Source organism: Epinephelus lanceolatus, chromosome 9 (genome assembly GCF_041903045.1).
Source record: "Epinephelus lanceolatus isolate andai-2023 chromosome 9, ASM4190304v1, whole genome shotgun sequence".
NCBI lineage: Eukaryota > Metazoa > Chordata > Actinopteri > Perciformes > Serranidae > Epinephelus > Epinephelus lanceolatus.
Window position 1 is genome coordinate 42,206,103 of NC_135742.1, and position 15,006 is coordinate 42,221,108.

At 41.4% G+C, this 15,006-nt stretch overlaps 1 protein-coding gene across 4 annotated transcripts in view; it reads left to right on the plus strand.

Annotated features, from left to right (window-relative positions):
• pdzd2 (PDZ domain containing 2) overlaps positions 1 to 14,035 on the plus strand; it is a 116,975-nt gene extending 102,940 nt beyond the window's left edge. For 3 of the 4 annotated variants that reach the window (XM_033620026.2, XM_033620027.2, XM_078170971.1), the window contains exons 21-26: positions 653 to 3,215; positions 4,489 to 4,606; positions 4,753 to 4,854; positions 7,433 to 7,703; positions 8,131 to 8,265; positions 13,505 to 14,035. In XM_033620026.2, the coding sequence (XP_033475917.2) occupies positions 653 to 3,215; positions 4,489 to 4,606; positions 4,753 to 4,854; positions 7,433 to 7,703; positions 8,131 to 8,265; positions 13,505 to 13,665 (3,350 nt within the window). In that variant the 3' untranslated portion in view covers positions 13,666 to 14,035. Of the gene's footprint in view, positions 1 to 652; positions 3,216 to 4,488; positions 4,607 to 4,752; positions 4,855 to 7,432; positions 7,704 to 8,130; positions 8,266 to 13,504 lie in introns of those variants that run through there. The other variant, XM_078170972.1, reaches the window with a different exon arrangement.
• Positions 14,036 to 15,006: the final 971 nt, after the last annotated feature.

The following is a 15,006-nucleotide window of genomic DNA, read 5'->3' on the forward strand; positions in this document are numbered from 1 at the left end:
ACCATAGTTCTCCTACACACAGGAGAAGTTTCAGTTGGTTGCAATCTGCAACCTCACCATTTGATGGCACTAAATCCAGCACACTAGACTTTTAAGAAATTTTCAGGGACTTTTGGTGAACAGATATTTAAATTCAGATTCAAATCCATTTAATTTGACAGCTGTGTTGCTGCCTGGAGGTGTATATTACTACAGTATAAAGAACAACCAGATTTGGGGATTCTAAATGTTCTGTAGGTTGCAGGATGTAAGTGAAAGAATTGTTCAGTGGAGAATGACTCAGTGCTATGGTCTCTAAGGTTCTTCTCCGTGAAGATCAGACATAGCATTACTGAAAACCATCACCCTGGACATTCTTTTTGGATTATTGTGTTCTATAGCATGACATCTATGTAACCTCACAATGTTGTAAGATAAAATAGAATTTTTAGTTTTTAGAAGTTTTTTCTATGTGTGAAAGTGGGTGTGCGAATGGGTGAGTGAGAAGCTGATTGTAAGGTGCTTTGTATGTTATAAGGTAGAAAAGTTCTCTGTAAGTGCGGTCTGTTTACCACTTTGGAAAAACATGTATATGTTATGTAAAATGATTAACTCAACACTTCCCTGTCATGCAGTCCTAACTAAACAGCTTCCTTCTTTTCTCTGGTCCTAGCTGTAGATCGACTGTCCAGTTTGATAATGTCATCAGGCAGCAGTGATGGAGCTGCTAGACTGAACCCAGCCAGATCAGTTCAGGGGACGTCTGATGAAGGACAAGTAATACATGCAAAATCAGGGAACCACACAACCCAAGCAGACGATGACTTTCAAATACCCATCACCAATATAGATGACATTTTATCAGAAGTGAGCCTCTGTAGTGATACAAATGCACAGACCCAATTCCCCTACAAAACATTACCTAATGAGCCTGTTTCCTGCTGTTCAAGCCAAAATACTGTAACCCTGTCTGAGAAAGCTGGCACTCAGGCTGTCATCTTGGATACAGGAAATGAAAAAAGTGCCATGCTCCCTGTGGAGATGACACAAGTGAACAAACAAAAGGAAACCTGCTCCGCTGTTTTCAATGGCTCACCTTTCAGAAGGCCTGATGCTGGTTCTAAATGTATGTACCCCATAGGAGATGACAGTGATTCAAACAGTGACTCCACCACTGACAGCAGTGTAATGGTCAATAAGACAGACGGCAGTAGTGGTAGTCTTCATGAGCCCTCCTCAGATGAGGAAGAAGTAGAGTTTTGTTCCCGTGATGCCCAGCAACCTGATGCTGGGGGACGCGAGTCACCAAACAGGTCTCCATTTTTTCAGCATGCCAGCAGCCAAAAAACAAGCCTGGATCAGACCATGGATGGGTTGCAGGTCTCTGCTGAAATCTCACTGATTAACAAAGAAAAGTCTGTTACAACAACCCAAGACTCTCAGCTCTCTACAGAGCAACTATGCCAATCTGCCAACAGTACAATACCTGTGTCTTTTATAGAGTGCCACCTTAACAGTGCCATTGAACCCTGTGACAAAGTTAAAGCAATGGTGGCATCCGGTCCTGGAAGCCAAAGCACTTCCAGCAGCCCCTCCCCACCAGATACGCACAGTATCACTCAGGGTACGACTGCAAATGTGACCTCAAATTTATTGAAGTATTTGGATACACAAATACCCCATTTACCCTCAATGGAATCAGAGACCTCAGGTTCAAGCATCAGCAAGTCAGCATCAATGATGAACAAAGAAAAAGTAGTGGAGAGTGGAACTAATTTAAACCCTAGCATGCTTAAGAAGACCTCTGGGGTAAAACTTGATCATTCAGACCATCCTGTGTGTAGCAGGGACTCTAAACTCCAGGTTGAAACTCAAATCAGACCAAACACTAGTGCCCCCAAATTGAAGGGCCTTAGTATTAAGAATAAGAACAAACCCCAGATGGAGCCTCTCCAAAAACCTACCAGCAGTGAAAGTCCAATTCTTTTGAACACCAATGGTTCCGTGAACCAGTCAACGAAATTACAAACAGTAACCACAGCCAGCCTTCTGAAGACCACTAACCAGCCTGATATGAATAACTGTCTTTCATTGCCTAAAGTAAGTGACAGCAGGCAAGTTCCAGTTGAGCATGGGCCTTCAAGTGGCACATTACCAAGTGCGCAACTGGCAAAGGAGAAGGACATCCATTTAGGCTCCAGAGCACCAGCCAAATCACAGGGCCAATCACACACCCTGGCCACTCAGAGAACATTTATTGAAGTTCGACTGTCTTCCTTTTCTGGTTCATCATCACCAGTTATGGCTCGCAGCAAGACAGTGAATTCAAAAGACTCTAAACCCACTCAAAGAGACGCAGATGCAAGATTAGCTCCCATGCTTTCTCATGTCAACACAGTATTTCATTCACTGTGTCCTGCTAAAGAAACTAATTCAAGCACAAGTAATAGCTCAAAACTTATTGTGGAGACAAGTGAGACCCTGAAGTCCAGCACATCCAGACTGTACATAAAGACGATGGAAAGACGAAGCTTCTCCACAGACACTGCCTTGTCTGCAGACTACAACCCCTTCTCTGTCAGACACAAGATAAAGTCCTTTGAAAACCTGGCTAACTTTGACAAGCCGGTGGCTAAAAGCAGTGACATTCAGTCTTATGCTCTGGCATATAGAGCCTCGCTTAACCAAAGGATTGCTGGTTATATGGGCTTGGTTAATTCTATTGACTGCCGGGCACGTCAGCGGAGTTTTAGTTCTTATGTGGAAAATCTAATCTCACCCACACCCTGCTCACCTCTTCTTGGTAAATCACCATCAAGCATTAACTCCATAAACCTCGAGCTCCCAAAATCCAGCTGTAACACGGCTCCCATGACTGAAAACAATCCTGAGGCTCCAGTTCATAAAGCTCCAGATGGGACTAGACCGCAGACCCCCCAGGTACTGCGGAGGAAACACGACAGACTTCCCCGCAGCAGGTTGCGCCAGCTCAGGGCTCTCAGCATGCCTGAATTGGAAAAACTATGCACAGAGGACTTTACAGTCAGCCATGGTACAGATGTAGATTCAACTATGACTACGCCTACGAAAGCCACAGTGACTAAAAGCTCTCCACCTGCTGCAACCCTGACAGAAGTGGATGTGAACAGGGTGAGCCGAGGTGATCTTGGATCCACTGAAGAGACTCCTCAAAGAAACCCAGAGAGCCATGGGCAACAACCTGGCTGGTCAATCAGGTGGGAACTTGTTCATTTAAAATCCTGTATATTTAAAGCACATTCAAGCTACTGTGTGTAGGATTTGAAAATGTTGGACTTTAGTGCCTCCAGTGGTTTCATCAAGACACTATAGCAGACTACAGTGAAGCTATAGCCCCTTTTACACTACCTGTTCAAGGCAGGAATATTGCATTGTTCTTTTGCCTGGCCCTCCTCTATAAAAGTATGATCGCGTAGTGGGGAGTTGTCTCACCTTTAAGCCGGCAGCAAAGATAGTAACAATTCCAAATCGATGCACAGACAGCAGGATGGGACCATAGACGACCCATTGTGGGAGATTTAAAAAGCATCAAGCAGCACTTAGCAGCTAACTTGAAGAAGAACATCAGCCTAAAATGTTGGGAATGGGAAAACAATGGGGTCCAGGAGCTCCTTACCCTTGGTGCAGAGGATGAAATCAGTCGCTATCTAACAGGGATGGTTAATGATTGATATTGCTACGGTATGCCGTTATTGTTTATAAAGCGTTGCCAAAGCATATGTTACATGTCACACCTGTCATGCCTCATTTGTTTCTGGTACGCCACCATGCTATTAAAAATCATACACTGGGGTTGCATGATGCTGCTGTTGTTTGAATCTGTGCAAAAAAAGCAAAGGCACACCGCCTTTGAAGAAGGGACTTCATAGCGGTCCTATAGTGCAATCTCAGTATTAAAAAGGGCTTATGAGAGAGTAAAGGAACTCTTGGAGGCCAAAAAAATCTGACAATGAATTCATAATATGTTCATAATATTGCGGTTTTACAAGAAATAGTCATATTAATGTTGTTGATATTGTATTGTAATTTTATGTGAAAAGTTATAGAGAGAATAAAGGCATGGCAATCTGAGAAATTTCTATGACTAGGATTAGTAGTGTATAAAGGTCATCTACATTTATTCATTTTCTGAATCACAAGAGAGTTCTAAATTTGTGTTTTCTCTGCATTGTTCTTACTAGTTTTTAGTGGACAGAGCTCAGTGGAAAAAACCTGAGATTTTGTGGGTCCATGCACCAATCAGAGTTTAGCAATATTTGAATTTGTTGACAACAAGGCTACAACACAATAATGGCAACTTTTCTTGATTAGTAGCAGAGAACAGCAGAATGACTGCAGTAAACATTAACAGTAAGAGACAGTATGAAAGCACAGCTGGTACCAGTGTATCAGTGCTGTGGAAGATGAGTACAGAAACCTTTTCGAATATTCAGAGTCAAGGAAATAAAACATTGTCTCCTTTTTCTGCAGTTTAAAGGGGCTGGCTGCTTCTCCTGTGAGTCAGTGTAAATTGCAAACACTGCTGTCCTCCCAGACAGTGAAATCATATGTGTCGGCCCTGCTTCAGGAGGCCAGGGCCCTCTCAGAGGTAACTATATAGTGCTGATAGATACATTAACAAGACCTATTTCACATAAAGTTAAATATCTATTACATTCAGAAAACCATATTGTTTCAGTCCTACTTTCTGTATGATTTTTTTTGTCACACTGACTCTGACTGAACTCTCTGCAGGTTAACGATAATACTCACCTTGTTGTCCTAAGTAAAGAAGAGGGCTCAGGACTTGGTTTTAGTATTGCTGGTGGAGTCGACCTTGAGCAGAAGGCAGTAACAGTAAGTACAGTCTGTAGAGACTCTGAATCTTGCTGTTGAAACACTGGACATAGTTGCAACCCAGTTGCCAAAAGATATTTGTATTGTATATTAGTGCAAACCACGAATATGTTACATTTGCACATTTCCAACGATGAAATATGCAAATGTAACATATTCGTGTTTCTAAAGTGACATAGTATATGAGCTGACTTTGTCATTTGGAAGTCAAGGAAATGGTGGAAGGTGTGTCACCTAGGCAAGACACCTGCCAAGCTGCAGACCACTGCAGACTACTGTTCCAAACCAACAAACAACAAAAGTGGTTGTTTTTTAGCAACTCATTTCAGGATTTCTTGCAACGTTTTAGCCACCAAATGTGGGTGTTTGTCAGGGGCCCATCCTGTTTTTTTTCAGCTGGGTTCGTGTCCCCAAAACCAGGTATTTTAAGCCAAAACATGATCTTTTCCTAACTATAATCAAGTGTTTTTTGTGCCTAAACCAAACCACATGTTAACCACAGTGCTGCTGAAACCTTTAAGTTTCAATGTATCTGCTACATAATAACATGCAAATGTAACATATCCATGGTTTTCACAAAATTGCAATGCCAACATTTGGAGACTGGGTCGAGAGTTGATTATTGCAAGCTGCTCTGGTCTTTTTTGATGGGGGGTAACAAAGTCAGGAACTTTTAAATCCTACACATACTGTAGGAGCTTAAATTCTTAACTTATGCATAAGCTGTATTTGTCCTTTGTTTTGTTTTTTAAATTTCATTGTCTATGGTGCAGCTCCAGACTTTATACTTGATGACAAGTCTGAGACAAGTCCGAGACTTAGATATCTGATATCTGGAGAGTAGCTCATGTTCACAAACACTGACTGAACCCTCCTAGGCCATGGAAATAACATATTTGAATTCTTAATCCAGGTGGTCGTCTTCCCCCTCAAAGTTTGTGACAGCTTTATTTAGATGTGAGAGGACACTTAAAATTTATGTTTATTTTATTTAAGAAGGGACAGTGCACATTAATTAACATGACCACTTAAGTCACGTAAATGTGCCAGATTTAGCCATACAGGCTAATTTTCATCTGCAGTCCCTGGCAGGTTGATGGTATATTGCAGTTGAAGCTTTCATTAATGACCAATGTGAGTGCAGGAAGTTAGCTCCCTCTTTTCACACATTTTCACATTAGTATTAGAGAGAGAATTCTGCTGCCTGTTTGAATCATGCACAAGCATTATTGACAGGATGCAAGGTTGCAGCCCTCTGTTTATTTACGTGCTGTATGTAAATAGTTTTGTTATGCCTTCGCACAGGCGATAGCAATGGCCGGATGCATTGTGTTTTCGGGTTGTCCATACTTCCACCCCATCCTTGTGAACACGATATCTCAAGGACGCCTCAAGAGAATTTCTTCAAATTTGGAGCAGATGTCCACGTAGACTCAGCGATGAACTGATTAGTTTTTGGTGGTCACACATTAAAGGTCAAGGTCACTGTGACCTTGCATCTGTCTCATCCTCATGAATGCAATGTACCATCATGTTAACTTAATCAGAGTAACATTAAGGGGTGCATGTCTGCAAGGGGTTTGATGTTATAGTGTCTCAGGAGAATCACCTGCTTGATAAAAATGCATTTAGAATTGTAAAATGGATTTAGAAGTGAAAAATGATATTAATGTTAAGGTGTTAAAATAATGTACTGTATGTGGGATGTATGGGAGGCAGATCATCTCCACATTTAAGACTAGACTTTCCTCTTTGATAAAGCGTGTTGTTAGGGCTGGCTCAGGTTTGCCTTGGACCAGCCCCTAGTTAGGCTGACATAGGCCTAGTCTGACGGGGACCTCCCATGATACCCAGAGCCTTTGTGCTCCACTGTCTCGTAGGTTCCCTCGAATCGCAGCTATGTCTGGATCATGTCACCTGGCTGTGCTGCTGCTGTTGTCCTGCCTGATGCTGACTACTACTGCTGTTATTATTAGTCATACTTATAATGTTATTATACACATGATTATTATTGTCACATACATATACTATTATATGTTGATATATAATTACAACATATGCTACCTCAATTACTGTTGTTGTTGTTATTATTAATATTATTATTATTACTAAAATAAATGTTATTGTAGCTATTGTCATTACTGTCTGCCCTGTTTCTCTCTCTGACTCTATCTCTCTCGGTCTCTCTCTGTCTCAGTTTCTCTCTCTGTCTCTCCTTCTCTTTATGTATCACTTTGTCATACGGATTACTGTAAATTTTTTATGTTGATCTGTTCTGTACGACGTCTATTGCACGTCTGTCTGTCCTGGAAGAGGGATCCCTCCTCAGTTGCTCTTCTTGAGGCTTCTACCATTTTTTTTTCCCGTTAAAGGGTTTTTGGGGGAGTTTTTCCTTATCCACTGTGAGGGTCCAAGGACAGAGGGATGTCATATGCTGTAAAGCCCTCTGAGGCAAATTGTGTATTGAATTGTTTTGAAACTGAATGTAGGTGAAGCAATGCTGGATGTGTTTTAATAGATCTTGCCAATCTCTCTGAGCAGCAGGTGGTAATACTGTAACACGTATCTTTGTATCCAGGTTCATCGAGTCTTCACCAAAGGAACCGCGAACCTTGAAGGCACGATTCAGAGAGGTGACAGCATTTTATCCATAAATGGCACAAGTCTTGGGGGTAAAACCCATGGAGAGGCTGTATCTTGCCTTCATCAAGCAAGGTTGTCCAATCAAGCCTTAGTTGTCATTTGGAGAGACAAGAACCGTGAACTGAGCGTCTCTGACATACATGACTCGGCTGGCCAGCCAAAGAGGAAGACCTCTGACAGGAAGAACTCTTTGGAACCTGGAGCAGGTAAGGCTGAGGCTTACACTTGCAACAATTCAGGCAAACCTGCATAATAGTAAAGTAGTTTATCCCCCACAGCAACAGGTCTTCCTCCAGTGTTGTGTTTGAACCTAATAACCTTTACTGTACCTGTCTTTGTTAACATTAACCTGTTCAGTAACATTGCATTTGAATACTTTTTACCTATGAAACTTATTTTTAAGCACTCTGATCTACTTGTTCTGTCAGTCCACCAGTCCAGGTCATGTATATAGACCAGTTCACTGTTTCAGACATAAAATGACCTCTATAAACAGCCTATGCTGTTGCAGTGTTAGCTGTCATCAACTGGCAGTAAGTTCACTTGGCTCCAAAAGTAAGCAGTAGCAACATCCTATAAACTACCCATTTTAATATGTCACCTTTGTAATTCTGGGTGTTGGATATCTCTCAGTAGGGGATGTGGGTCCAGGCGGTGCTGTAACGGTGGAGCTTCACAAGTCTTCTGCTGGCCTGGGCTTTAGTCTGGAAGGGGGGAAGTCCTCAAGCCAAGGAGACAGGCCTCTCATTGTCAAACGCATCTTTAAAGGTAAAATGCTTTCTAAGTCTCTCAGGAGGTATATGTTAAAGCTAAATATTCATCTAAAATCTACCATCCGATTTCAAAAAAGTTGGGGAGCTGTTTAAAATGGAAATTAAAACAAATTGCAATAATTTGCATATCATTTTCGACATACTTGATTAAGTACAGTACCAAGATAAGATATTTAATGTTTAAACTGATAAACTTCATTGTTTTTTGTAAATATACACTCATTCTGAATTTGGTGCCTGCAACATCTTCCCAAAAATTTGGGACGAGGCAACAAAATACTAGGAAAGTTGTGTGATGCTCCAAAAAACACCTGTGTGGAACATTTTACTGATAAACAGGTGAATTGGTAGTAGAGGGGCATCCTCAAAATGCTCAGTTGTTTACAAGCACGGATTGTCACTTTGTGAAAAACTCTGAAGGCAAAAAGTCTAGCAGTTTTAAGCACAGGTTTCTCAACGCACAGTTGCAAAGAATTTAGGGATTTCACCATCTACAATCAATAATATCATCAAAAGATTCAGAGAATTCCGAGAAATCTCTGCAAGTAGGGGGCACGGCTGAAAACCATCACTAAATGGCCGTAAGCTTTCACTCTTCAGGCAGCACCGTATTAAAAACTGACATGACTGTATGAAGGATATTACTACATGGGCAGGAACACAATGGTGTTCCACTGTCAGTAAACACAATTCATCACTACATCTTTAAATGCTAGCTGAGACTCTACCATGCAAAGTGAAAGCCATATATCAACAACATCCAAAAACACTGCTGACTTCTCTGGACCCGAGCTCATCTGAGATGGACTGACACAAAGTGGAAAAGTGTGAAGTGGTCTGACGAGTCCACATTTCAGACTGCTTAAGGAAATCATGGACGTGGTGTCATCTGGTCGAAAGAGGAAAAGGACCATTCAGATTGTTCCCAGCTCAAAGTTCAAGCATCTGTGATGGTATTGAGGTGTGTTGGTGCTAGGGTTGAGAACGATTAACCAATACGACTGGATATCCGGTTTGACAAGCGAGAGATATGGCTACGTCGGTAGCAGCCTCCTCAATCGATACGAATCAGCCATGAATCCTTAGATGAATCGATTGTAGAGTCATGGATTCGGGTATCGCGAGACTAGCAACCGGTTGACTGACTTTAACAGTTTGCATCTCGAAAACAACGCGAGAGACGGCAGCATGCTCGTAGCAGGCATTACTGACAACGATAATGGATGTAAACATCAGCGCCAGCTTGACCGGTGGAGCTGAGGAACAGAAGCTAATGCTGGTTGGATAAACCAGGGAGCAGCCAAGCCGCAGCAGAAACTAAACGGCGAATCCTGCCAGCTGTGGGTTGAACGGGGGTCACAGACACAGACAGAAATACGTATTCTGTCAAATACGGCGGCGCATGATAACGGCTTACCGGCGACCGACAAGCCCGGCTCCAGGTCCAAGAAGTCTTCGTCGGTGTCATGACTGCCCAGAAATACCTGAACAGCCGAGCTGCAGTAGCACCAGCACACAGGTATGTGACGTGTCAGAGGCGAAACGAGCAGTTCACATTTCCACAAACCTCACTGCACTTTAGGGACTGTTCTTTACTTATGAAGGGACTGTTCTTTACTTGTCAGAGGAGGAGGGTGGCTGGTTGATTTTGATTTTATTTATTTATTTTATTTTGATCCCCCCTTATGTTAATCACTTATTGATGCTGTTTTTGAAGTATGAATAAGTCAATAAGTAATTTATTCCATTGAAATATCATTGATGTATTATAGAAAAGTGATTTATCTTTTTATAAATGACAAGATAACAGAGTGTAGCAAACACAGAGAAATAGTCTGACATGCTGTCAGTGATAAGCTGCTAGTCATCACAGTCCATGATATCAACTAATAACAGGAGATGTCAGATTCTGCCCCTACATTGCATGTTATTATTTTATTCTGCTTTATGTTTATGTTGTACAGTGTTATAATAAACTTTATTCCAGACTCAAGTCCATATAAGATACATACAAAAACACAGACAATACCATAAAAACAACACAACAAGTAGGTTTAAAACACTTAAATTTTACTTAAAGTTCACTTAAAGTTTAAAACGTCTTCTCATTTTTATATTGATCCCGTCCAACAAAATGATGTTCATTCAGCAAGACTTTTTTTGGTCCATGTCTAAAAATAAATACATTTGACATGTGATTTTGTTGTTGTTTGACTTTTTATTTTATTTTTCCCAGTGCCATACAGCAACAATGCTTGGGGATGTGGTCTTTTACAAATTTGAAAATACTGTAAGAATGTCACTTTTATAGAATTGGCTTCTTTATTTTATAATGTATGATTAATGTCTACATCAACAAATGTTAACCATAGAATCGTATCGAATCGTATCATTCCTACACTGTATTAAATCGTATCTTAAATGCGCCGCGCGAAGGCGTAATGAGAGTTTACTCAATTCGCCATGGCAGAAGAGAGCGGCAGCGTCAGACAGCCAAACTTCTCACAGGAGGAAACTGATGTTTTGGTCCGGGAGGTCCAAGCTCACAGTGTCCGAATATACGGAACCGCGAGCAGACCTCCACGGGTTGATGATGCAAAGGTAGCCTCGGAGGAGGTCACCACAATTGTAAATCAATGTTGCGTTTCTCTCGTGCGCGGGCACTCTCTCTTTCTCTCTCGCAGTCTCACTTTATTTCTTTTCTTTTGACTTTTCTAAGATGACAGATGCTGAATATATACTCCCTATCTGATGCTGTGGCTGTTTGTGGTTGGCTGAGAGGGATGTGAACTCATTAGTTTGCAGCTGTGTTAATCAAATCAGGTTGGGTTTCCATTACGCGTGCCAAACGTGCCAAACGGTGCCAATCCTATTTGATCTGACATCAGATGTGACGGGACAGTCGATATAGAGATACATTTATGTGCTGATTGCAGATAGTTGCATTGAATAGTGGGTATTTATTTCATTGTTAATGTGCCTGACATCCTGGAGACCTGCCTGTGAGGTTTTGGTGACGTGTGCGCACTGTCCGCCGGTCAGCCAAACTTCGGCTTACACTGGCTGCGCTCCGCCTGCGCTGACAGTAGACCTGGTTTCAGTTGGCAAGCTTTTAGCGCACCTTCTGCGAAGCCTTTTGGCACGGAACTGTCACTGCGCCAAGCTGGATCTGTCGACACCTCTCCCTGCTCGGTCTCGGTCTGCCAAACTACCAGACTGAGCACGCCTCGGGTTGCGCTGCTCAAAACTAGCTCTGCGCGGGGTTCGCCACCCTGCGCTGCGCCGGGAAACTAGAGCCCTTAGTGTCCTCAGTTCACAAACACTTACTGAGTGTTGTTTTATTTAATTTATTTTTTTTAATTTAATTTAATTTTTGATTTATATACTTTATTAATCCCCCTGAGGGGAAATTCAGTTTTTTCACTCGGTTGTCATTAACACACAGGTCTGAAATACACACACATGCACAAACAGGACCTATACATGCACAAAGTGGAGAGATGTCAGAGTGAGCGGGCTGCCTTGGTCAGGCACCCAAGCAGTTGGGGGGTTCAGTGCCTTGCTCAAGGGCACCTCGGCAGTGCCCAGGAGGTGAACTGGCACCTCTCCAGCCGCCAGTCCACGCTCCGCATTTGGTCCGGACGGGGACTTGAGCCGGCAACCCTCCGGTTCCCAACCCAAGTCCCTAATGTACTGCCACCCAGTCTTACTTGTTTAAAATAATAGTGATGTCACACAGTGGTAAACATGCTCCTGTCCCAACATTTTGGAACGTGTTGCAGACATCAAATTCAGAATGAGTGTATATTTACAAAAATCAATAAAGTTTATCAGCCTAACATTAAATATCTTGTCTTTGGATTGTATTCAGTTGAATATAGGTCAAAAAAGATTTGCAAATCATTGCATTCGGTTTTTAGGTTTTACAAAGTGTCCCAACTATTTTGGAATCAGGGTTGTATTTTAGTGACATGGTAGTGGTGTGTAGGCCAATTCATGGTGAACTGGAGTGTACCTGCAACCCTCCTTTTATGGTGTCAACTTTGTCTTTGTAAACTTGTGCAAATCTGCCATGTCCATAATCTGCAAGCATGCTATAATAGTGTCATGGCAAAAGTAGTATTCTTAAAAAGATTTGCTGCTTAGTCTAGGGAATTAAGCCTTTGGGCTGTACCAGCTACTGACAAAACATGAATATAAAGAAAGGAAGCAGGCCGTACCTGAATCACAGTGACAGAAACTAAACCAAAATTAAATTATCATACATTGTTCATCACCACCTTTGACCAAGACAATATTTCAATTTAAATTGGCCATGTCAGTATTTTTGGGTAGCTCTTTTTTTTTTGCTGTCTGGGTTGAGAACTGTGGATGCTGCTGTGGAAATAATTGATAACAAGAGCCTCTATAACTTGCTATGATACAGCAACATGTTTCATCTGAAGGTACTTTCAGGCTGACATTTTTCTGTAGCTCAAAGCAGTGTGAGCGATATCAAATATCAATATTGTGCTCTGAGCTGTAGTTGGTAGTTTTGTCATATTTGCTCAGTTGGTCACCATGTTCACACAGTGTTACACAAAGCAGGTAATTTGTGGAAAAAGAAAAAAACATGTTCCACTCCGTCCTCTGAATGGTCTAATGGCATGACTGCACATGAACGAAAACAACCAATCAGTGCAGAGTAGGTTCTAACATAGCTGTCAATCATGTCAACCACTGCTCATGAACTGCAGTCAAACTATCAAGCCAGGCAGTCCTGATCAAACATGCTATTTCTTGCCTCAGATGTTTTCAGAAACATATTTTAGCATAGCAGCCGCCACGTTAACAGCTGAGCTGAAATCAAGCACCACCCACTGGCTGAAACAAACTCTCATTTTACAGCTAAACAGTACGCTAAAATATGTTTCTGAAAAGATCTGAGGAGAAAAGTAGGCAATACAGTAACTCTATCTTGATTCATATTTGATCAGTACTGCCTAGTTTGACAGTTTGACAGCACTTCCCGAGCAGTGATCAACATGATTGACAGCTGTGTTAGAGACTCCTCTGCCCTGATTAGTTGTTTTCCAACAGCTGCGATAAATTTGGGCAAATGCCATTAGAAGCACTACGAGCAGGAAGATGGACATTTTTCAGACTGTCTCTTGTACTACTGTGTGGATGTAGTGACAGTTACAGCAAATATGACAAAAAGGTGTTTTAATTGAATTGCTGTACTCGCACAACAGGAGGTGCTGCAGAGCTGTCCGGGTTGATCGAAGTTGGTGATGAAGTTCTGTCTGTCAACGGCTGTTCTCTGGAGGGCCTCATGCACCATGATGCCTGGAAAATTATCAAAGCCACTGACGAAGGACCTAACCACCTCCTCATCCGCAAGCCGCGGTCCTGACTGTATGAGCACAGAGGCAGAAACATCCTGATGTGAAGCAGCCCTCTAATACAGGGTACGGACGAGCAGTAGAAACGAGGAAAAGAAATTTCACACTTTTTACAGATTTTCAGATGGACTTCATTTGAGATTTTGTGTTTTGTCTTGTTACATGTGTTTGTACTTAGAATTAGGTCACATTGGATGGACCACTAACTATTGATGTATAAATTGCTGAATCATGATTTATTTCAGATGGGACATGCAGTTTGTTTACAATAGATATACTTTGGACTATATAAACTTTGGGAACTGAAAAACGTTTTTTTTTTTTGTTTTGTTTTGGTTTTTTTTGTTGTTTTTTTTTAAATAAAGTCAGTTTGTGAAAAGACCTGTGGCTGCTTGTGTTTATACCATTCAGGCTAACTTGTGAAATAATTGTTACTGATTGTTGTTGAACATCTTTGCACTCTCAGCTTTAAAAATGTTACTGTCTTACAAACAATTTAAAGTCTTTCCCAACATTTTAAAGCTTTTACAATATATACACAACTTTGGAATTGAGTTATCTTTATTGATTTAATGTTACTGAAAGGGAAAGTTTGAATTTTTTTAAGTGGGGTTGTATGGGGTACTTATCCAAAGACAGATTACTACGAACAGAAGATGTCAGTTGACACGCCCCCAGTTTGGAGAAGCAGACTGGAGTCTGACATTGAAGCTAAGCAATGTACTGCTGTGGAGGAGTCAGCAACAAAACATATTTTAGCCACCAAAAAAAAGAATCAATATCAGTGTAAATGTACACTATATTGATAGTACTTTCACTGCTTAACTTAATATCAGACAGTGACTTTCAACTGGAAAATTAAACTGTTACATCACTCTCTCTTCAAAGCCAGACTCCATGAAGGAAAACAGTGATTTAACATTGTCGAACACAAGAGCTGCTGATCTACCACCTCCTCAATCTGTTATTTTTTGTTACTGTGTGACTTTGGCATTTAAAATGGTAAGTTCAAATTCACTAAAGTCACACAATAACATAAACTAACTAAACAATGGAAGCTGTGGTAGATCAGAAGCTCCTGTGTTCAGCGAGCTAAAATGACTTTTTCTCTAAGGAGTCTGGTGGCTTTGACAAGAGCATAGATGGACTGAAGGTGTTAACTGCTTCTTTGTCGGAAAGGGCTGTCTCGTGGAAAGTAAAGCACTAAAAACACTGTCAATATATCATACACTTTTTAGGTGGGACTTTTTTAGGTGGTTAAAATATGTTTTGTTGCTGACCTCGATCCACAGCAGTACATTGCTTAGCTTCTGTGTCAGACTCCAGTCTGCTTCTCCAAACTTGGGGCATGC